This window comes from Pinus tabuliformis, chromosome 5_2 (genome assembly GCF_031772625.1).
Source record: "Pinus tabuliformis cultivar Carrire ecotype Pingquan chromosome 5_2, CPIR1, whole genome shotgun sequence".
NCBI classification, from domain to species: Eukaryota; Viridiplantae; Streptophyta; class Pinopsida; order Pinales; family Pinaceae; genus Pinus; species Pinus tabuliformis.
In genome coordinates this window covers 349154951-349178307 of record NC_142306.1, presented here as the reverse complement: position 1 = coordinate 349178307, position 23357 = coordinate 349154951, and the positions used below count along the sequence as shown (strand labels likewise).

Below are 23357 nucleotides of genomic sequence, written 5' to 3'. Positions count from 1 at the left end.
TCATATAGGTGGTATCACACACGTAACAAAGATACCTTGAGGGATGGCTTGACTCTCTTTCTAGCACATTCTAGAGGATGCTTTGCACCATTTGAGAGCAGATGTGACCTTGTAGCCACAACGTGCCCCTTTAGAGATAAGTGTTGGGCAACGAGCTTTGAGCAAATTCCACATGGTTTCACACTTCTTGATGTACCTCCCGATGGTGAAACATTGAGTTAGGAAGCTTGGGCATTGGCTTACTTGATGATGTTTCCAGATCGACCCAGGATGCCCCAAAGCTGACCTTGACCCTATTTGATGGACATTACCTTGTTCCAGAGCCCAGATGAGGATGGATGTCACTAAGATGACTTTTGAGGGCTAACATACCATGCCTTGATGCCAATGTTCACCCTAAATGACGCCACATCATCTCTACATGACCTAGGAGGGTGATGTAAGCCTTTTTTTGGATAACATCATGGTGGAGAGGGTGCCTTTTGGAGATGTACCCATGCACTTTGAGGATTTCTTGGAGTGAGGAACACTCATGGACCATTTCATCACTTGCTTGTGTTTTTGTGGCATCGGATGGTGTTCTAGTCTCGAGACTTTGTGGAGAGGCTAACACACGTGAGTTCTCCAAAACCCAGACATCGTTTCTGGAAATTCCACCTAGAGATGGCTCAATTAAATTAATTGACCATAATTAAAAATGGTTAATTAATAGTAATTAATTGAGAAAGGTGAGAATCCTCTAGAAACTCACACGGATCGACTTGGAGATGATCTCAACCATCGATTAAGTTTTAATCTTGGTCGTTGGAGTCCCAACTAGAGATTATAAGAAGAGGTCGATGGGTAGATGGAGAACACACCAGTGCAGATACTCAGTTGCCTAAGCAGTTCAAATTCTCAGTAGTAGGAATGATTTAGCAGTGAAGATCGAGCCAGTGGGTGAGTAGCAGGTGGCAGAGGGGCAACATAGCAGTATTCCGGAAGACTTTCCAGTTCTGGAGAGTCAGAAAGAGGAGGCCAAAATTATTCTCCAAGAGGCTGTGTAGGTGTTGCACAGAGCCTCAAGATAGGCAATCTGATTTGGCTGAAGGGAAGGTCGTTTTCAGTTCCAAAGGTCGGGAATATTTTCCACAGTGCCAGAGAGACATTTTTTGAGCCAGCAACAGGCAGGTCGACTTGATTGGCAGCAATTCTGGGCTGAGCGTGAGAGGGTCTGCACAGAGGTGATGCGAGGTTTGCGCAGAGGGTTTGGACGACTTGATTGGTAGCAGTTCCGGGTTGAACGTGAGAGGGTTTGCACAGAGGTGATGCAGGGTCTGCACAGAGGGTTTGGACAACTAGCTTTTTAGAGGCCAGACTGAGTCGGGATTGCTCGGAGCAAGGTTAAAATTCCCTCAGATATTTTTGCCAGTATTTCTCTCAGATAGAATTGCCAGTTTGGTAACATTTTATTGTACTTTGAAATTCTACTTCTGCATAATAATAAAAACCCTCACTGCTGCGCCGTTTTCCCACATTGGGTTTTTCCAGAGACATTTGTCCAAAAATAATGGTGTCATAATTTGTGTGTGTGTGCTAGCATTTCTCAGTTTCTAGCATTTTTATTTCCGCAACGTTTATTTTAATTTGTGAAGAAATTGCATTGTGATTAATGCAATATTAATCAAAAAAGTAATAAAATGAATAATCAATTAGGAGAATTGATTCCAATTGCTGTATTTCAAGGAATTTTCACATGGTACTAGAGCATATTTGACGAGCGAAAAGCTTAGAAGTGGAAGAGAGAAAATTTCGTTGTTCAGAGAGAGTAGTAGGACAAAATTTTCAGGGGTTGCGCAATGCCTAGCCAGGTAGTGCGAATTGCTAGACAGGGGGGTCGATTTTCAGTTGCAAGGTGGCAGAAAATTCGATTTGTCCAGAAAAGTGATTCCAGCAGGCAAGGGAGCAAGAAATCAATATTTTCGCTAAGTAGATTTCTTGTTTGCTTGTAGGAGGTTTTTACAGGAGTTTGCTAGACCAAAATCAATGCCGGGTGGAAGAGAAAGTGCACACATAGAGGGAGATTTCTCTGAAAGGGTTTCTAGTTCAAAAATTCAATATTTCCAGTTGCAACAGGCAATTTTTCTCACTCTAGAAGGGGATGCGAATAGCAGAGCTAGCAACCAAGCAAGTGAAAGAGGGATATTTCCATCCCAGTTCGAGTTTTTGCAGAAATGGCCACAATCGGGCTTAGAGATTAGGATAGGCTGAAGGGAGCCTCCAACTATATCATCTAGAAGGCCAGGATGTCCTTCCTGTTAGATGAGCATGGGTTGGAAACCGATGCAGAAAACGTTGTGGCAGTACCTACTGATGCAGATCAGCTGAAAGAGTACATGAAAGAAATGGGCAAGGTGAAGCGGATGATCCTGGATGGAGTTCGAGACCATATAATCTCACATATATTTGGCAAGAACACTGCCAAAGAGATGTGGGATGCTCTCTCAAGACTATATCGGAATCCTTTCGAGCAACAAAAGATGTTCCTGAAAGAAAAGTTGAGGAACACAAAGATCAGAAGGGTGAGGGCATTGATCCCTTTCTCACTAGAATTCAGGATATCTGTGATCAACTTGCAGTCGTAGGATAAGTGCCTCAAACTACAAATCTTGTGCATTTGGCCTTGAAGAGTGTCTCAGAGGAATGCGAAATATTTGTCCAAGGCATTTTGGGATGAGATACATTACCAGGGTGGGACAGGATGTGGTCAGACCTGTAGTAGGAAGAGATTAGGTGATCTCTATTAAAGAGCTCCATCATCGACAACAATAGCAGCAAGGGATCGAATGGTGTGGAAGAAGACAATGTGGCCCTTGCATCAAAGGGGAAAGCAAAAGGTCCCAGTCAGGGACAAAGCTCGTAGGGAGAGAAGAAGAAGAAGAAGAAGGAGGATCTATCTAAGATCAAGTGCTTCAGGTGTGGTGAGTTTGGCCAATATAGTACTCAGTGTCCTAAAAGGAAGAAGGATGAGTAGGATCAAGTGACAGTGTCCGCAGAGATAGACAAGTTATCCTCCAGGTTGGAGGAAGATTTCGCCATGTTTGCAGCTATACCTCCAAGAGTGAGGTGGGGCGATATGGAGCTTTAGTCCCAAAGTTGCGTAGACATTTGGGCAAGATTCAGTGAGACGAGCATTGGATGGTGTTTCGTCATGGATCATTACCTTGTTGCAGGGTCCCACAGTATTCAGTAGCAGGCGGATCTGTGTCAGTTGATGCAGTTAGATTCCAGAGTGATAGTTGCATACTAGTGGCAGTCAGATGCTAAGGAGCGCAGTGCAGTGTTGATAGTAGAGCAAGAGGTTCAGTAGCAGAGTCAACAAACACAAATTTCTCAGTGAACAGTGCAGAGGCCAGTAGCAGTCAGAGACTCAAGAGACAGTTGCAACACAGAGACTGTTGATTCAGTATTTTGGATGCTTCTCAGTTGTAGTGTTTACAGTAGGAGCAACAACAGTGAGAGGGAGTGTTGTCGCGCAGATTGACACGACAACGCTCAGACCGGGGGCTGTCACCCTGATCCCCGATCCCTCCGTTTAAGCCTGTCTCCCACGGCTAAGGGGGGTAGACCCTATGATATGATGAAGACCAACTGTCGACCAGTTGGTTGGGAGACACGAGACACGATATGAAAAGCACTAGATGGATTTGATTAATTTAGCAGACTAGTGCCTTAAGAGATTTGTCATTAAAACGATTACTTGTTAGGTGATATAGAAACATGAACCGTGAACAACAATCATTTGTCATCAAAAGGTATCACAATGCTCCTAGAATGACCAAAACGGTATCCAGCAACTGAAAATTTTGAAAATATGAATGCTTTAAACCACCACGAGAATCATTAACCAGATATCATAATTCGTATCTCGACTTGAAAATTTAGATCTCAGCATGAAAGATATAACGTGATGATTCCCGAAAACAACTGGATCTGACAAAGAAAATTTCCAAAATTTTTTTATACTTTTTCAAATTTTTTTTTTTTTTAATGATTTTCAGGCAAAAAATTAAAAACAAAAATTCCTAAATAAAATTAATCTAAAACTTAACTGCATAAAAATTAAACTAAGCCTAAAAAATTTTTATAAATCTTTTTCATTTTTTTATTTTCATATAATAAAAATCTATAAAAAACAAAACGATTAAAATCTAAAAATTTAAAATAAAAATTAAACCAAAGTCTAACTAAACTAAAATCTAATGACTAAATATTAAAAACTACAAAATAAAAAAAACAAAACTACACAATTTTTAAATCTAAACCTAAAACTTAAATAAAAGTCAAAACACGTCTAAGCCATTAACATCAAACGCATTGAAATTTAACCGACACTATACGCTAAGATCAAAAATTGGAAATATAACTATGCTTACGCCCAATAAAAAATTACGCAGACGTATAATGCAATCAACCATGCGTACTTTCGAATTGATATGGCACAGCACTATGTTCGATGGCGTAATGGGATATGCGGGGAAGCTTACCTGGAACTTATTACCTGCTACTGCCCGAGGTTTGGAGATCAACGCATACTGTCTTAAAAATAATACCCTGACCCTCAGCTATTCCGTCTTTGAGAAATGGGCACGATGCTGGATTCTGATATGCAGTAACCGATGGCGGATTTGAATCGCCCCTTTTTGCAGACACTTAAATAAATTACCCTCATGTGTCGAAAAACGTCTATGTAAGAGATGAATACGCTCTTGCTACTGGAGAACAGGAAGGATTTGAATTATTTGCAGCGCAGGTCGGTGGAAATTACTCCACGCAGCACCCACACTGGTCAACGTGAGGAAAGGCGGCAGATAGAGCAGTGTGAAGACGGCGGAATGAGCAGAACGAGAGTTACGCTGGCCCGTAAAAATTTTCTGATAAGTGGAGGTGCAAGCCAGAACTCTGACTTTTGGAAAAAAATTTACACGGATATATGAACGATGAGTTACAGGTTAGCAATGCTTGAAACGGCTCAGAATGGCATTAACAAACAGCTGATGCACGTAGCAGAATGATGCGATCCTCCGAGAGATAGAAAGTCTCAATTGGTTTGAAACAGTAAAGCTTCTCACAGACTTATGCTTGGCAAACCCTTGAAGAAAAACCCGGTTCCTGCAAGTTGCAAGGAAACCCAAAACTGAAAACCCTAATGAAAACTGCATAGAACAAAATTTAAAACCCTAATGAAAAAATTTGAAACTCTAGAACAGTTGATTAATTTACAAACTTGGCCCCTTTGACAGCCAGATTCAGCAATAAGCACGGAAATATTTTAAAGAAATAAAGATTTCAGATTTTCACTGTGAAGAACTTCAGAAAATCTCTCATGCAAATTAGAAAAATAAACCGAATGATAGACCCAGGATCAAATCCAACTGGGCTCAGCAAAAAATGCTTGCGGGAGTTGGCTGGTTCAGCCGAGAACTTCCCCGAATGCCCACAAATTTCCTTCAGAAAGGGTTTTCTGCACAGCTCAGAACAACCATCAGTAAAGAGGGCAAAAATGCTGCTAGATCTCAAAAGTAATGGAGATACCTGCCATTACTTCAGAAACCCTAACAACACTCAAACCCTAGCAAGTGAACAAGATACCTGTGCTCACAATACTCTACAAAAAAGCTATTATTAATGGCTGAAAATAAAATATGCAGAAAATTAAACAATCTCACAGCATTTCAAGAGAGTAACACCAGCAAGATATGGACCCCAAAGTCTTCTTTTATTAACCAGAAACAGATTTACAAGAGAGCTTCTTCAGTACCAGACTCACAGATCTTATTCCATGATCTGAAATGACCCCTAGCACCCTATTTAAAGGAAATGATCCCAACGGCTAGTTCGAGTGATCCATGTCGAAATGATCTCGATCGTTGATGAGGATCAAGACATCTCTTAATCTCATCTGTCGAAATTGCTAACTTATTATTAAAATAATATTTTGCATGCATTCACTTAAAATATTATTATTTTATTATTTTAGGGTTTTTGCTCTATTTTATGATTTTTTATTATTTTATTATTATTTTTTTAATTTCTTAATTTTAATTTTTAATTTTTTATTATTTTATTATTTTATTAAATGGATCATCGAACTAAGCCTTCGGAAACATCACCTAGGACCTAGGACTCATGAGGGGATTTAAAACATTTTTCAACCCTCAAGACACATTTCATGATGACTTTTACAATTTACATCTTAAGGGGACAAACCCACTTAACATAGACCCTCATAAACCACCCAGTTTCTGCGACACAACTATAATCTAGCAGATTAACACACTAGGATTCTCCTAAAGTTCTAATGACAAAATCCATCCCGGCTTTGGGGTCAGGTTTGAAGGAAAACTCTGCCGATCATGGATCGGTGAGACGAAAAACCTTCCGGGACGTAGATTACCATCAGAAAGTTAGGTCCACCTAGGAAATTTACATACATGACTCATGATCTGCTAAGATTGTTTACAATTCATACATGCAGACTGGGTTTACAATTAAACTGATCAAGCCGCTGATGACTGCAGGATGGCACGGACACGTCGATCAAGTGTTGTCCCTTTCTGCCAAGAAAAGATGGGGTGTACTGCATGGGGAGTTGACCGGTACTGGTCAACATCTGGCTCTACTTGGGGACACGTTGCTGCTTGCAGGAATGTGAGAATCCAGAATCTGCATCCACGCAACACACAATAAAATATAAGTAGCGTCCGTCCACAAATCATCATATAACATTAAGCAAAGGAAAGATATAAGCTCTTCATTTATTAACTAATCTAGAAAAGCAAATCTAATCCTAAAACCGAAATGAAAATGCTGAAATGACAAGTAGGGTTAGAAATACAATACAAAGATGCCCCATGGCATCAGAGGTGTTCAATATAGTGCATATTGAGCATTTGCCTGCTTTCAGGCAAATCTGTCGGCTGCTTGTCGGATGTGCCATGTCCAATTTTGCATATAGTAGGACTTTTTCCTATCCACAAATCAAGCTGCTCGCGGCCGTCTGATGTATCAAATCTTCTTCTTATTTTCTTTCTCTTGCGCTTTTTCTTTCTGGCAGGTTGAATTACTGATGATCTGGTACTTTCTGTTTCAAAACTATCAGATGAAGTATGCGTGATATGTCTTTCTTTATCCTGCATATGATCTTTATCATTTTTAAGTCTATCTGGATCACCTTCAATTAACCATCTTTCAATCGAATCAATAACCTCCTCGTAATAAGATGGAGCTTGTTGTAGCAAATGAGAAGGCTCCTGATCTATTGATGTCACCTGGTTTCTTTCATCTTCCAATTGCTGAAACCTTTGAACCTGTATTCTAATGGCATCCATCTGACTAGAGTGTTCAACCTTTATAGCATTGATTTGTCTGGCATGGTGTTCTTGCATATCTTTTATTACTTTATCATTCTTTTCCTTTACGTCCATCAAGCAATGCTGCATGAAATTTATTTCTTCTTTATGATTCGCTTGCATGTCAGCCAACTGATTATTATGATTGAACGTCATGATAGTCATTTCCTCATCCATAGTCAATAACTTGTTTTGCATAATTCTAATTTCTGTTTCATAATTAGTTTTTATGGCCTCAATTTCTTTAGCATGCTGATTTTGTGTGACCTCCATCTCCCTATTACGTTTTTCCAGATGGGTGCATAAAGTTCTTACATCATTGATATAACTAGTTTGATTGCTTTCCATATTTTTCACCAGCATCATTAGGTCTTGTAAAATTTGCTTTTGCTCTTCTTTTTCATTGTCATTTGTCCCTGATTTTTCACTATCATGAACTTGATCTGCAATATTTCCGATGGATGACACATTCTGATCTGATGAATCGTCTTGGGATCTTTCACCATCAGCTGGGCCTTTTATCAAATTAATTACATTCTGTTGCACAATTTTAGAGGAAAAAGGCAAGCTGTTTGGATAACCATATCTATCTTCAAAAGCATTGATAATGTCTTCCAAAGAAGTGAAAAAATCTTTAGGAAAATTGTTAAACCAATTCAAAGCATCATCTTCTAAAGAAAGGACAAATAGACGCATTTTGATATCTTCATGATTAAACTGAGGGGGTCTGCAATATATGATCATGATGCAAATAAACAAGTCTAGATGCCTTTTAGCAGCGATTGGATCACCATCTGAAAAAATAGGTAATTCAGCAATGGCCTCCTCCGGAAAATCATGGAGACGGTGAGTAAAACGACATGGTTTACATGAATAATCCATGATGAACAATAAGGGATGAAATGAATAATAGAACTAGATCTCTGCTCAAGAAAATCAATAGATGAAAGAAGTGGAGTCGCCACTTGAACAATAAATCTGATTCTAAGATCCAGAAAGCAACCAACAAGCAGATATGAGGAATGCTTCTTATCTGGGAAAAATGAGAAAATGGAGTCGCCACCCAAACAAGAAACAAACCGAAAAGATGTGTTGATGATATGGCGAAAAATAAGGCAATAAAAGATCCAAATGATAACCTTAAAGGTCGAATCTGCTAGCTCAACTGAGAGATGAGAGATGAGAAGATAAATGTCGATGAAACTCCAGGAACAGAAAAACTCTGTCCCCGACAACGGCGCCAAAAAATGTTGGCGTTGCCGGGCCAGATGAACAGATAAAAATGAGAAGGATGATTGTCGTTGAAACACCGAGAACAAGTGTCCCCGGCAACGACGCCAAAAAATGTTGTCGTTGCCGGCTCAAAGGAATGATAGAAAGATGAACGATGAATGATGAAAAGATGTTGAAACACCAAGGACAGAAAAACTCTATCCCCGGCAACGGCGCCAAAAAATGTTGTCGCGCAGATTGACACGATAACGCTCAGACCGGGGGTTGTCACCCTGATCCCCGATCCCTCCGTTTAAGCCTGTCTCCCACGGCTAAGGGGGGTAGACCCTATGATATGATGAAGACCAACTATCGACCAGTTGGTTGGGAGACACGAGACGCGATATGAAAAGCACTAGATGGATTTGATTAATTTAGCAGACCAGTGCCTTAAGAGATTTGTCATTAAAACGATTACTTGTTAGGTGATATAGAAACATGAACCGTGAACAACAATCATTTGTCATCAAAAGGTATCACAATGCTCCTAGAATGACCAAAACGATATCCAGCAACTGAAAATTTTGAAAAGATGAATGCTTTAAACCACCACGAGAATCATTAACCAGATATCATAATTCGTATCTCGACTTGAAAATTTAGATCTCAGCATGAAAGATATAACGTGATGATTCTCGAAAACAACTGGATCTGACAAAGAAAATTTCCAAAATTTTTTTATACTTTTTCAAAATTTTTTTTTTTAATGATTTTCAGGCAAAAAATTAAAAACAAAAATTCCTAAATAAAATTAATCTAAAACTTAACTGCATAAAAATTAAACTAAGCCTAAATTTTTTTTATAAATCTTTTTCATTTTTTTATTTTCATATAATAAAAATCTATAAAAAACAAAACGATTAAAATCTAAAAATTTAAAATAAAAATTAAACCAAAGTCTAACTAAACTAAAATCTAATGACTAAATATTAAAATCTAAAAAATAAAAAAAACAAAACTACACAATTTTTAAATCTAAACCTAAAACTTAAATAAAAGTCAAAACACGTCTAAGCCATTAACATCAAACGCATTGAAATTTAACCGACACTATACGCTAAGATCAAAAATTGGAAATATAACTACGCTTACGCCCAATAAAAAATTACGCAGACGTATAATGCAATCAACCATGCGTACTTTCAAATTGATATGGCACAGCACTATGTTCGATGGCGTAATGGGATATGCGGGGAAGCTTACCTGGAACTTATTACCTGCTACTGCCCGAGGATTGGAGATCAACGCATACTGTCTTAAAAATAATACCCTGACCCTCAACTGTTCCGTCTTTGAGAAATGGGCACGATGCTGGATTCTGATATGCAGTAACCGATGGCGGATTTGAATCGCCCCTTTTTGCAGACACTTAAATAAATTACCCTCATGCGTCGAAAAACGTCTATGTAAGAGATGAATACGCTCTTGCTGCTGGAGAACAGGAAGGATTTGAATTATTTGCAGCGCAGGTCGGTGGAAATTACTCCACGCAGCACCCACACTGGTCAACGTGAGGAAAGGCGGCAGACAGAGCAGTGTGAAGACGGCGGAATGAGCAGAACGAGAGTTACGCTGGCCCGTAAAAATTTTCTGATAAGTGGAGGTGCAAGCCAGAACTCTGACTTTTGGAAAAAAATTTACACGGATATATGAACGATGAGTTATAGGTTAGCAATGCTTGAAACGACTCAGAATGGCATTAACAAACAGCTGATGCACGTAGCAGAATGATGCGATCCTCTGAGAGATAGAAAGTCTCAATTGGTTTGAAACAGTAAAGCTTCTCACAGACTTATGCTTGGCAAACCCTTGAAGAAAAACCCGGTTCCTGCAAGTTGCAAGGAAACAAAGCACTGATGATATACGCTTCAAACCCAAAACTGAAAACCCTAATGAAAACTGCATAGAACAAAATTTAAAACCCTAATGAAAAAATTTGAAACACTAGAACAGCTGATTAATTTACAAACTTGGCCCCTTTGACAGCCAGATTCAACAATAAGCACAGAAATATATTAAAGAAATAAAGATTTCAGATTTTCACTGTGAAGAACTTCAGAAAATCTCTCATGCAAATTAGAAAAATAAACCGAATGATAGACCCAGGATCAAATCCAACTGGGCTCAGCAAAAAATGCTTGCGGGAGTTGGTTGGTTCAGCCGAGAACTTCCCTGAACGCCCACAAATTTCCTTCAGAAAGGGTTTTCTGCACAACTCAGAACAACCATCAGTAAAGAGGGCAAAAATGCTGCTAGATCTCCAAAGTAATGGAGATACCTGCCATTACTTCAGAAACCCTAACAACACTCAAACCCTAGCAAGTGAACAAGATACCTGTGCTCACAATACTCTACAAAAAAGCTATTATTAATGGCTGAAAATAAAATATGCAGAAAATTAAACAATCTCACAGCATTTCAAGAGAGTAACACCAGCAAGATATGGACCCCAAAGTCTTCTTTTATTAACCAGAAACAGATTTACAAGAGAGCTTCTTCAGTACCAGACTCACAGATCTTATTCCATGATCTGAAATGACCCCTAGCACCCTATTTAAAGGAAATGATCCCAACGGCTAGTTCGAGTGATCCATGTCGAAATGATCTCGATCGTCGATGAGGATCAAGACATCTCTTAATCTCATCTGTCGAAATTGCTAACTTATTATTAAAATAATATTTTGCATGCATTCACTTAAAATATTATTATTTTATTATTTTAGGGTTTTTGCTCTATTTTATGATTTTTTATTATTTTATTATTATTTTTTTAATTTCTTAATTTTAATTTTTTATTATTTTATTATTTTATTAAATGGATCATCGAACTAAGCCTTCGGAAACATCACCTTGGACCTAGGACTTAGGACTCATGAGGGGATTTAAAACATTTTTCAACCCTCAAGACACATTTCATGATGACTTTTACAATTTACATCTTAAGGGGACAAACCCACTTAACATAGACCCTCATAAACCACCCAGTTTCTGCGACACAACTATAATCTAGCAGATTAACACACTAGGATTCTCCTAAAGTTCTAATGACAAAATCCATCCCGGCTTTGGGGTCAGGTTTGAAGGAAAACTCTGCCGATCATGGATCAGTGAGACGAAAAACCTTCTGGGACGTAGATTACCATCAGAAAGTTAGGTCCACCTAGGCAATTTACATACATGACTCATGATCTGCTAAGATTGTTTACAATTCATACATGCAGACTGGGTTTACAATTAAACTGATCAAGCCGCTGATGACTGCAGGATGGCACGGACACGTCGATCAAGTGCTGCCCCTTTCTGCCAAGAAAAGATGGGGTGTACTGCATGGGGAGTTGACCGGTACTGGTCAACAGGGAGTGTTACCCGACTAACAAGTTGCAGTGCAGATGCAAAGTTGGCAACAATACAGGATGTACAATGCAGTGTCAACAGTAGCACAGATACATCAACATGGTTTAGCTACAGTCAGTGGCAGATGAATCAAAGTTAGTGCAGTGGTTGGTGGACAGTGGTAGGCAGCTACAGTTGTTAGACATCAGCAACATGTATGGAGGATGTTGCAGAGACAGGGTGTTGTGGCAGACTGTGCAACACTAAAGAGAGAGAACACCTTCCTTGCTAAGAGGGAGTGTTAGTTTTTGTAGCATAGGATGGTTTTCTAGTATCAAGACTTTGTGGAGAGGCTAATAAACAAGAGTTCTCCAAAACCTAGAAACCGTTTCTGGAAATTCCACCTAGATATGGCTCAATTAAATTAATTGACCATAATTAAAAAATTACTAAGTTTAACTTAGGAAAAATGGTTAATTAATAGTAATCAAATGAAAAAGGTGAGAATCCTTTAGAAACTCACACAGATCGACTTGGATATGATCTCAGCCATCAATTAAGTTTTAATCTTGGTTGTTGGAGTCCCACTTGGAGATTATAAGAAGAGATCGATGGGTAGATGGAGAACACACTAGTGTAGATACTTAGTTGCCTAGGCAATTCGAATTCCCAGTCGCAGGAGTGATTCAACAATGGAGATCGAGCTAGTGGGTGAGTAGTAGGTGGCAGAGGGGCAACAAAGCAGTATTCCAGAGGAGTTTCCAGTTTCAGAGAGTCAGAAAGAGGAGGCCAAAATTATTCTCCAGGAGGCTATGTAAGGGCTACGCAGAGCCTCAAGATAGGCAGTTTGATTTGGCTAAAGGGAAGGTCGTTTTCAGTTCCAGAGGCCGAGAAGATTTTCTAGAGTGTTGGAGAGGCATTTTCCTTGTTAACAACAAGCGGGTTGGCTTGATTGACAACAGTTATGGGATGAGCGTGAGAGGGTTTGCGCAGAGGTGATGCAGGGCCTGTGCAGAGGTGATGCATGGCTTGCGCAAAGGGTTTGGACAACTAGCTTTTCAGAGGCTAAATTGAGCCGAGATTGCTTGGAGCAAGGGTAAAATTCCCTCAGATATTTTTTCCAATATTTCTCTCAGATAGAATCGCCAGTTTGACAACATTTTATTGTACTCAGAAATTTTGCTGCTGCATAATAATAAAAACCTTCACTGCTGCACCGTTTTCCCACATTGGGTTTTTCTAGGGACATTTGTCCAAAAATAACGGTGTCATAATTTTTGTGTGCGTGCTAGCATTTCTTAGTTTCCAACTTTTTTATTTCCACAACGTTTATTTTAATTTGTGAAGAAATTGCAGTGTGATTAATTCAATATTAATCAAAAAATTAATAAACTAAATAATCGGTTAGGAAAATTAATTCCAGTTGCTACATTTCAAGGAATTTTCATAGCTTGATGGAGATTGATCATTCTTTGAGGATGATATCATGGTGGAGTCTTATTTCCCACACGTGTGGGTTATTTTGTCATTTTTATTATGTTTTTGAGTGATCTCAAGGTCGGCTTGTGACCTTTGACCTAGTTGAACGCCTAAAGCAAACTTTTTAGGGATTTTCTTGTAAAATTATGGAAAAGTGACTTGGTTACTCATACAAATAGAAATGATTCACTTTCCACTATTCTTCATCATCGTTCATCAGACTTCTCTTCTCTAAAAAATGCACACTAGCTCCCGTCTTTCTTATTCGACGCAATGTGATCTTTTGTGGAGTGAATTGTCTTGGGAGGGAGATGTTTGCATGGAGAGATTTATGGGATTGATTGAAGTGATTCTTGTTGGAATTGTGTAAGTTTATTGTCATTTTCTTCCATTTTGCATGCTATATTTCTGAAATTAGGTTTCTATGTGTGCCATATTAAAAAGTGCAATATCTTTCCTTGAAATCTTGATTTTTTATGTTACATAAAATTTGTTTTGCAAAAATTCATTGAAGGAATTTGGTTCATGCATCCTTTGACCTTAAAATCTCCTATGTAGAGTAGTCGCTAGGGTTTCTAAGAAAAGATATTCAATCCTCCACCCTCTTCATTCAAGGTCCTCTATCATGGACCTCGCCCTAATTGACTTCATTGCCCAATCAGATAAAGGCACTAGTCTAGGTGGTGTTGATCATTATAAATTTATATTTCTTCTTTAATTTTATGGTAACTAGGGTTAGGGTTAGCTTTAAACCTGTGTTTCGTAGCATTTTTATGTCCATATGTTACTGCCCTATTGGAAGGGATTGCATTTAATAAATAATAAAAGGAAATATCTAGCATTAATTGCATATTCAGACCTTAAAATTAGGGTTGACGTCTTGGTATTTATTGCTGTCATGTTCATTTTCAGCCATTTAAACTATTGTTTACTTAACCATACTTTTCCTCCATACGATCTTATCCCTAATAGGTTATTTTCTAGAACTGTTATATGACATTGTGTGCCCTAAATCTGAATATTCCTATAAGCCCTAACTTATAACAGCTATCTTCTAAATTGTAAAGGTCTTAGGGAAGTGTGCTTGAACTTCAGGCAACTCTTATATTAGCCTCTCAAGGCTCTGCGGGTACCTTTCCTTCAATCATCACACCTTGCATCACCATTGAACCCTTCTTTATTGAATACCTTTCTGGTGATCTTCTGTTGGGAAGCCTCCCTTCTGGGATTAATTTAACCACTAAACGGCTGGAGAGAAGCCACTGAGGTGACAATGGTGGCTGATCTCTTGTTGCTATGAGACCTAGGTTTCCTAGGGGGCTCCCTTGCCTATAGAGGGAAGGGCAGGTTGCCTACCTGGGCTTTGCCTTGATGTAATTTGTATAATGTACTCTTTTTTGTTCCTTCATGAAATATAAGTTGTATTTCTCTCCATCCCAAAAAAATCATCAAATGGGTTGATGTTTCTTGAATTTCAAAAAAACTCTCCATTGTATACTGCACAGTGCATACTTGTCATGAGTTGGGGTGAGGTTATTTACCTGCCCTTTTTTTTATCTCCTGTGGTATGATGACGAAAGAGACACAGAATTATATCGTTTTTTTCTTTTCTTTTGTTATTTTTAGAAATACACCTTTTCCTGGGTACTTAGAAGCATATTCTCAACTTATGTTTTCCAGTTCAGTTCATCTATGCTGCTCTGTGAAGGGATGCCTGCACTGAACATGAATCTTTGAAATTTTATTAAGTTCAAACAGTCTGGGTTGCTATGGCAACTATATAAGTTGAACATGGTTTCTGGATTTTGCTAGCATGTGTGGCCACACATAAGAAACATGTTCACCTTTCATGATTTTAACAAATTTAAAAGTTTGGTACTGCAGAGGTTTACAAGGTCTGGCTATATATTGCCATTCTGTATTGGTTGGATTATAGTAAGTGGGGCTTTATTAGGCAATGATGACATTCTCTTGATGCTTGAATATGGTTGCATCATGTGCATTTTACAAATTGAAAACCTCTGGAGAGTTTACTACTTATTGGTGTTCACTGTAAGCCTGTGGTTGGTTGAAATCTTTCTAGTGATGAAATTACAGTTCGTATGAGTAATCACAGCATTCATGTTTATATGACAGCCATTCAATGTCTGTTATCTTGTCATTTAAAACTGAATTTGTATGCCTTTTTGGAAGGATTTTTGTGAAAAGAATAAAGTTGGTTTAGACATTCTTGGCTTGATATCTGATGTCTTCTGTTCTTTCCTCAGTCTCATCATTCACAAGCAGCCTCTGTGTCACCCCAGTTTGTACCCTCTGCAGCAGTTCCAATAACAGACTTAAGGTCTCCATACAATGGATTGCAGCCTTCAGCATTCCAAAACAACCTCCCTCTGATGTATCAACCTCCAGTAGGCTTGGGAGCATGGGGAGTAGCTCCTTCCTCTGAGAATGCAAATCAAGCAGGACTGAATTTGCCATCCATGTACTGGCAAGGATACTATCGAACTCCTGGGCCACATTCTCAACTCCAGCAGCAACCATTGCCGTCTCAATTTCTACTGAATATTCCTCCAATCCCACCTGCACAAGAACAGAAGCACCCAGCTGCTGCATTGCCTTTATCATTGGGTCTGCTTTTACCAGCATCACTTGATAGTTCTCAAATAAACAAATTGAGCATCACTAGAGTATCATGTCCTCCTTCGACATCAGCACTGACAACATCAGAGGTGGTTTCAAATGCTTCTCTGCCCTTGACTTTGGATGTATTAGGTGCCTCAACCTTGTCTACTTGTGCTGTGCCATCTTCAGTAAATATATCTTCTTCTGGTGTACCTGTAAGTGACTCTGAATGGATAAGAAAGTCTAGCTTTGCACAACAGCAAACCGAAATTATAAGATCAGGCACTGCAGCAGCTTCAGTTAATAGTGCAACACAAGCAACAACCACAGACGCAGACACTCAAGCAACTCATTTGTCTCACACTTCTATTGAGAAACTAGAGGTAGAAACAGAAGTTAGAGATTCCACCAATGATCCAACTATGCAGCAATCTAGTGAGAGGAAATATCAACAGGACCAGAAATCATCAAAGGCATTGCCGTCGTTTCCAACATCAACAGTTCCTGAGAACCAGACTGACCAGGTTTGAGACAGCAAGTCATCTTTGTTTGAAATTCTAATTTTTTGTTTTATGTGATACATTGCATTCTTACATTGAATTTCGGAAGCTCAACGAAGTTCTGTTCTTTTTGTAGGAATGCTCGTTTCAGAAGGTCAAATAATTTTCTGTTCTTTTCGTAGGAATAATTGTTTCAGAAGCTCAAAGAATTTCTGATTCTTTTCATGGAAATAATCATAGAAGAAAATAAATAATTTTCAGTGACTGAGGCACCAGGTGTCTGCAGATAAATGGAATTGCTGGAAACAAAACTTTTGGTTGGAAAGGACAAGGACGACAATGGGGACGAGCAAGAGGTAGATGGAGAGCTAGAGGGAAAGGTCAAGGAGGCATTGGCAGTAGTCACATTGTAAGAAGTTGCATCCAGTTGTTAACAATTGACATTTTCATTTTACTTTCCATGGAATCTTTTGACTTGTAAGAGATTAACTTGGTGTTTTCTGGCTTAGTTATTTCTTGCACTTTTTTTTCTAATGTGCTCTCTTTATATTTGTTTCTAGGTTGAAATGTTCATGAATTTTCTTGTGACAGTATTTGCATTTATTAATCATAGTTTGAAATAGTCTTAATTCTAATGTTAGGTGAGATTGAGGTTAGATTAACACACTGGATATACTCATATCAAAACTTTATGTTATAAACTTATATGTAAGGTGCAGTTTTTTTCTTCCTGGTTGCTAATCAACAAGCTTTGACCATAAGGTAGGTATCATTTACTTCTTTTCCGTTTTATGTCTTCTCTAATATTGCCCCATAATTTTCTCACAGTTTTACTTATGCTTGATGATTCATGCATCCAAAATATCCCATATTTTTCATTGCAAACATTGACATAATTTTTCGAAGTATTAACCCTTTAATACTAGGGGTTGAATGTTTAATAAATTTACTTTAGTGTAGAATAATAGTCACATTATGTAAAGTGGTGAAGTAGATTAATAAGGATGTTAGTAGTGATAATGGTTAGGTTAGGTAGGTATAGGTTTTTGGAGTATTAACACTTCAATACTAGGAGTTGAATGTTTAATAAATTTACTTTAGTGTAGAATAATAGTGACATTATGTAAAGTGGTGAACTAGATTAATAAGGATGTCAGTAGTGATAATGATTAGGTTAGGTAGGTATGACAACCTATCTAATGTATGGAATATAAGGTGATTTATTTCGTTGTATGAAATGAACCCATTTCAATAAAATATTATATTCTGATCTGTTGAGAAATCTAAGGGCAGAAAGTATAGGTGATTTCTCTAATTATGATAACTGCTTGTGAAGACGTTTTGCTTTTCTTAATTAGGTTATTCTTTAGCTAGATTAATATTGTGTTCTCTTCATCAAACAGTTATCAAAACATAGAGAACAATGAGACAAAGGACACAAGATATAGGTGACCATCCAGGGCCAAAACCTCTCCAATCTTGAGAGGAAAACCCACAAAATTCTTTTTCTTATAGAATCTTCAATTGACGAATTCCAAGACTTGGACCTTTGACCAAGAACCTATCCAAGGCCAAGTCACAAATCTTCCTTGAACAACTCTTCTTCCTTCTAAGTCAACTCTGGTCCAATTGACTGCTACACCACTGATTTCAACTTTTCTTCAATTTTTGGCCTCTTATTGTTGAAGTTTCTAAATTTACTAGTTTAGAAACCCTTCATGTACTTTTTCTGATTTATTCCTACCTACTTGTTATTTTTACTTTAACAAGTTATTTACAAAGTAAACACTGAAAATAAACACCAGTGCATGCTCAACATATTACAGATCAACAACTAAAAGAAACAAGAACAAACACACCACATGACACCATTATTTTTGGACCAATGTCCCCGAAAAAACCCAATGCGGGAAAACCAGTGCAACTCTCTGAGGGTTTTCTTATTAAGCAATATCAGAGTACAATCTGGGTGTCGAAACTGCCCTACCCAACAGAGAATTTCCTTAGCAGCTATACCTCACAATTTGAAACCCTGAAAAATCCTTCTGGCAGTTTCTCAGCACAAAATTGCTCCTGCAACCCCAGCGTTTGCCCAATCTGGACTGCGTTAGCCCCTCTTTGTCCCACGTTGGCCCTGCGTCAGCCTATCTTGGCCCGCGTCAGCCCCAGGAGGCCCTGCGTCAGCTTTGGGAGTCTCTGCGTCAACTGCGCTGGTCCCTCTGGTGCTCTGCGTGGCCCTGCGTGAGCCCTTCTTGGCTCTACGTCACCCTCATTAGTTGTTGCGCTGCTCTCTCGGCACAATCTCTGCCTTCTCTATTTCTCTGTACTCAATGCTCGTTAACTGCTCTTCCGATCATTGATTCTATCTCTTTTAGCAAACCCCGCTCTAAAGAATAGAATGATTGATTATCTGGTGTGTTCTCCAAGTGACCTTCAAGCCTCCTCATATACTTTTCTCGTTGACATATCAATGGCCAAGATTAAGTCCCTAATCAACAACTAAGATTAGATCTAGCTTGATCCATGTCTTTTGGACCACTCTAACACAGATTCATATTAATACACATTAATATTTTATTTTCCCTAAGTTTAGACTTAGGGATTCCATTAAAAATATTAATTATTTTAGTATCTCCTGATCTGTTTAGAATCTGCCCAAACCCTTTCTGGGTATTGGAGAACTCATGTGCCCCAACCTCTCCACCAAATTTCGTGGCTAGAGCACATCCGATGCTAACCCAAATCAACACTCCCTCTTAGCGAGGACTGTGCTCTAACAACACTCCTTCCTGCTCGACATCCTCTGCACCGCTGCCTCCTGTACTGCTGCCCATGGTTCTGCCACTGCCACTGTTGCATCTGTACGACAGCTCCCTCTGCATCCATGCTGCTGCTGGTCCTTTCTCCTAGCATTGCATCCGCACTTCACCTCCTCTCATCATGTTGCATCGTGTTGCCCACTGTTGCACTGTGACTCAGTTACTGAGAAGTAAGTAACTGATCTCCCAACTGACCTCCCTGTTGGGGTAGCGACACCTACTGATGCTAAAGCTCCCTCTGTCGCTGACAAGTGCTCCCTCTCTGACCTCTGCGCCGCTGTAACAACTCCCTGCATCTTGCACCGTTGCACACCTCTTTGTGTTTCCTGCATTGGTGCAACACTCCTGTGCCTCTCGCACTGCTGTAGCCTGCTAACTTTGCGCTGTCTTGGGACTCTTGCACTGTAGCTCTCTCTGCCGCTCCATCCGCATCCGTCTCTACCCACTCAGCCAGTCTTGCTACTCCTCGTCGGGGCTCCCGTAGCAAGGTCTAATCCAAGAGGCTGGGTACCTCGAGGATCTTGCCCCTCATCGCCTATAGTCTATCTGACTACAGCTTGATGTCTTCCCACATCCGCTCAAGTGGAGCGTGTGCACTCATGGCACAGTCATCGTCTGTCAAAACTTCCTTCTTTGCCTGTGCTGGCGCTGCCTTAGTCTCGGAAGACTCTCCCTTACTCTTCTTCCTTGGGCACTGGGTCGCATAATGACCCATCTCCCCACAGTGGAAGCTCTTGATCTTGGAGAGATCTTTCTGCTTCCGCTTCGCCTACTTTCCCTCAGATGCTAGGGCCACATCCTCCTCCTCCTGCTGAACGTTGATCCCTTTGCTGCTGCTACCTGTCTTTGATTGCCTTCTGATCTCTTCCTGGCGAAGAGCTGCCCACATCTCATCCCAAGGTAGGAGAGTCCCTCTACCCAAGATACTCTGGACAAACACTTCCTAATCTTCTAAGACAACATTCAGGGTTGTCCTCACCATAAGCTCCTGATCCGGTGTCGCTCTTATAGCAGTCAACTGGTCTCGGATTTCATTCAGTCCTCCGAGGAAGGTGTCAATCGATTGACCCTTCTTCATCTGATACGATCTCATCTGGTTCTCCAGCAACATTCTTCTCTGCATAGAAGTACGTTTGTACAAGTTCTTGAGAGCCTCCCACATCTCAACTGTCGTTTCCTTCTCAGCTATATGTGGTACCACATGATCCTTGACCCCGTCAAGGTTAATGCACTTGGCCCTCGCCATTGCCTCTTCGTACTTGTCATTATCATTTGGGTCGACTGGGATAGCTATCGTCTTCAAGGCGAAGTTCTTGACACGATTCCTGTCAAGCACTGATAAGATTCTAGCCTTCCAGACTGCGAAGTTCAATGCTTCGTCCAGTCTATCCTGGTCTCTTACCCCGTGAAGTGCCATGACGCTCCTCTACTTCCCTCCTGGAAGTTCTCTGTTCGACTCCTCTGAGTCTCTACTTCCCGTCTGGAAGTTCTCTTCTGGACTCCCTCTGAGTCCTGATTTTCCTCCTGGAAATCCTTCTGCCGCTTGTCGAGATGCCCCCTACTCTGATCGTCTTGTGCAACTGCACTGTTGATCCAGGTTCCTTGGCTAGAAACCCTTGGTAAGAACTCCTTTGGCCCTGCTTTGTCAGGTACTGTTTTGACTACAGTACCTCACCAGCTCCACTCTGCAATATTTCTACAGCCTTCTAGACTCCAGCAACTACCTCTCTGTGAACTGCGTCAGCCCCTCTTTGCCCCACACTGGCTCTCTGTCACCCCAGATGGGTTTGTGTCAGCCCCGGGATGCCCTGCGTCAGCCCTCTGGGTCTCTGCGTCAGCAACACTGGCCTCTCTGAGGCTCTGTGCAGCTCCCGACTTCTTCTCCGTGGCTCTCGCTGGCTCTGCGTCACATTTCCTTGGCTTCTGTGCTACTAGAAACAGCGTCTATCACCTCGAGACAACTGTTTTCTGCTGCTATTGCTCCGCTCGGCTGATACCATGTTGAAGTTTCTAAATTTACTTAGTTTAGAAACCCTTCATGCACTTTTTCTGATTTGTTCCTACCTACTTGTTATTTTTCCTCAAATAAAAAACTAAAAGAAACAAGAACAAACACACCACATGACAGCATTATCTTTGGACCAATGTCCCCGGAAAAAGCCAATGCGGGAAAACTAGTGCAACTATCTGAAGGTTTTCTTATTAAGCAATATCAGAGTACAATCTGGGTGCCGAAACTGGCCTACCCAACAGAGAATTTCCTTAGCAGCTATACCTCACAGTTTGAAACAACGGAAAATCCTTTCGGCAGTTCCTCAGCACACAACTTCTCCTGCAACCCCAACGTCTGCCCAATCTGGACTGCGTCAGCCCCTCTCTATCTCACGCTGGCCGTGTGTCAGCCTATCTTGGCTTGTGTCAACCCCAGGAGGCCCTGCGTCAGCTGCGCTGGTCCCTCTAGCACTCTGCGCAGCACTTGGCTGCCTCTGCGTGGCCCTGCGTGAGCCCTTCTTGGCTCTGCGTCACCCTCCTTGGCTGCTGCGCTGCTCTCCCGGCACAATCTCTGCCTTCTCTGTTTCTCTGTACTCAATGCCCCTCAGCTGCTCTCTCGATCACTAATTCTATCTCTCTTAGCAAACCCCACTCTAGAGAATAAAATAACTGATCATCTGGTGTGCTCTCCAAGTGATCCTCAGGCCTCCTTTTATACTTTTCTCGTTGACATATTAACGGCCGAGATTAAGTCCCTAATCAACGGCTAAGATTAGATCTGGCTTGATCCATGTCTTTTGGACCACTCTAACACAGATTCATATTAATACACATTAATATTTTATTTTCCCTAAGTTTAGACTTAAGGACTCCATTTAGAATCTGCCCAAACCCTTTTTGGGTATTGGAGATCTCATGTGCCCCAACCTCTCCAACAAATTTCGTGGCTAGAGCACATCTGATGCTACCCCAAATCAACACTTATTACAGGCATGTAATTTTCGGTCACTTCAGAAACCCTAGTTGCAGCATGTGAGGGAGAAAGACAAATATTTTCCCTTGATCCTTCTTCACTTGGATAGAAGCTTCTTATTTTTCAACTCAGCTTGTAAGGTGGTTTGACTTTCTCTTGATTTCAAGCTACTTAGATGATTGTTATACCTCATCTACTGCGGAAACAGATAGTACCCAATCTTCTTGGCACGTGTCAGAGACTTTGACCCTAAAACAAACTTCCAACTTCAGATTCTTCTTTTGGAGATTATCTCTTCCTTTGCTAGCCTCTTAGGTCACTTCCTCTTGCTTAGATTGAACTTGATGATGCTTAATGAATGCCTCCTTAAGTGAGGCCGAGTCCTCCTTTATATAGGCTTTTCACCCATGCAATTAGGCCAACTTGACATCATCTCTAGGCTGACATGTCCTTTTGATAGGTTGACTGCTCCTATGTGAAGGCTGATTGGTTGTAGCACTTGTGACGAGGTCTTGGAGGGTCTTTAGACTCTAACATTGACTCAAATATTTTTCTTTACAATATGTAACATGCCCAAATGGGTCATTCATACATGACAATGACTCACGTTATCACCTGCCCCGCCTACACCTACATACAAGTTAGTGAGAAAAGCCTTCAACCCCACAAGTTGTGATTGCTGGCATGGAACTCAGAGAAGGGGTTGTCACACTAATCCAGTCTCTCTCCATTTGAGCTATCTCCTAGGTTAGCTAAGGGGGGTGTCCCTAATGAAAATTCAAGTTAAAAGATGTGACTTTCTAGGAGAGTATTATAGTGAAAATGGATTACTTTTAAGGATTTATGAGCAAATATGATGTGAACAACTTGAAATAACAATGCCAACCATTAACATGAGAAAAACCATAAAACCAGTGCCTTATAAGGAATTTGCTCAACAATTTAAAGATATATTTGCTCAAAGTAAAATGCAATG

General features: G+C 40.2%; 1 protein-coding gene across 9 annotated transcripts in view; it reads left to right on the top strand.

The window, feature by feature from the left end:
• The window catches only part of LOC149158918 (protein decapping 5-like), a 214303-nt gene that overhangs the window by 87672 nt on the left and 103274 nt on the right, over window positions 1-23357 (top strand). For all 9 annotated transcript variants that reach the window (XR_016261735.1, XM_089436366.1, XM_089436365.1 and 6 more), the window contains 2 exons: window positions 15743-16621; window positions 16884-17006. Coding sequence is in view for 8 of the 9 variants with exons in the window: in XM_089436366.1 (XP_089292492.1) it covers window positions 15743-16621; window positions 16884-17006 (1002 nt within the window). In the remaining variant the exon portion in view is untranslated. The remainder of the gene's footprint in view (window positions 1-15742; window positions 16622-16883; window positions 17007-23357) is intronic.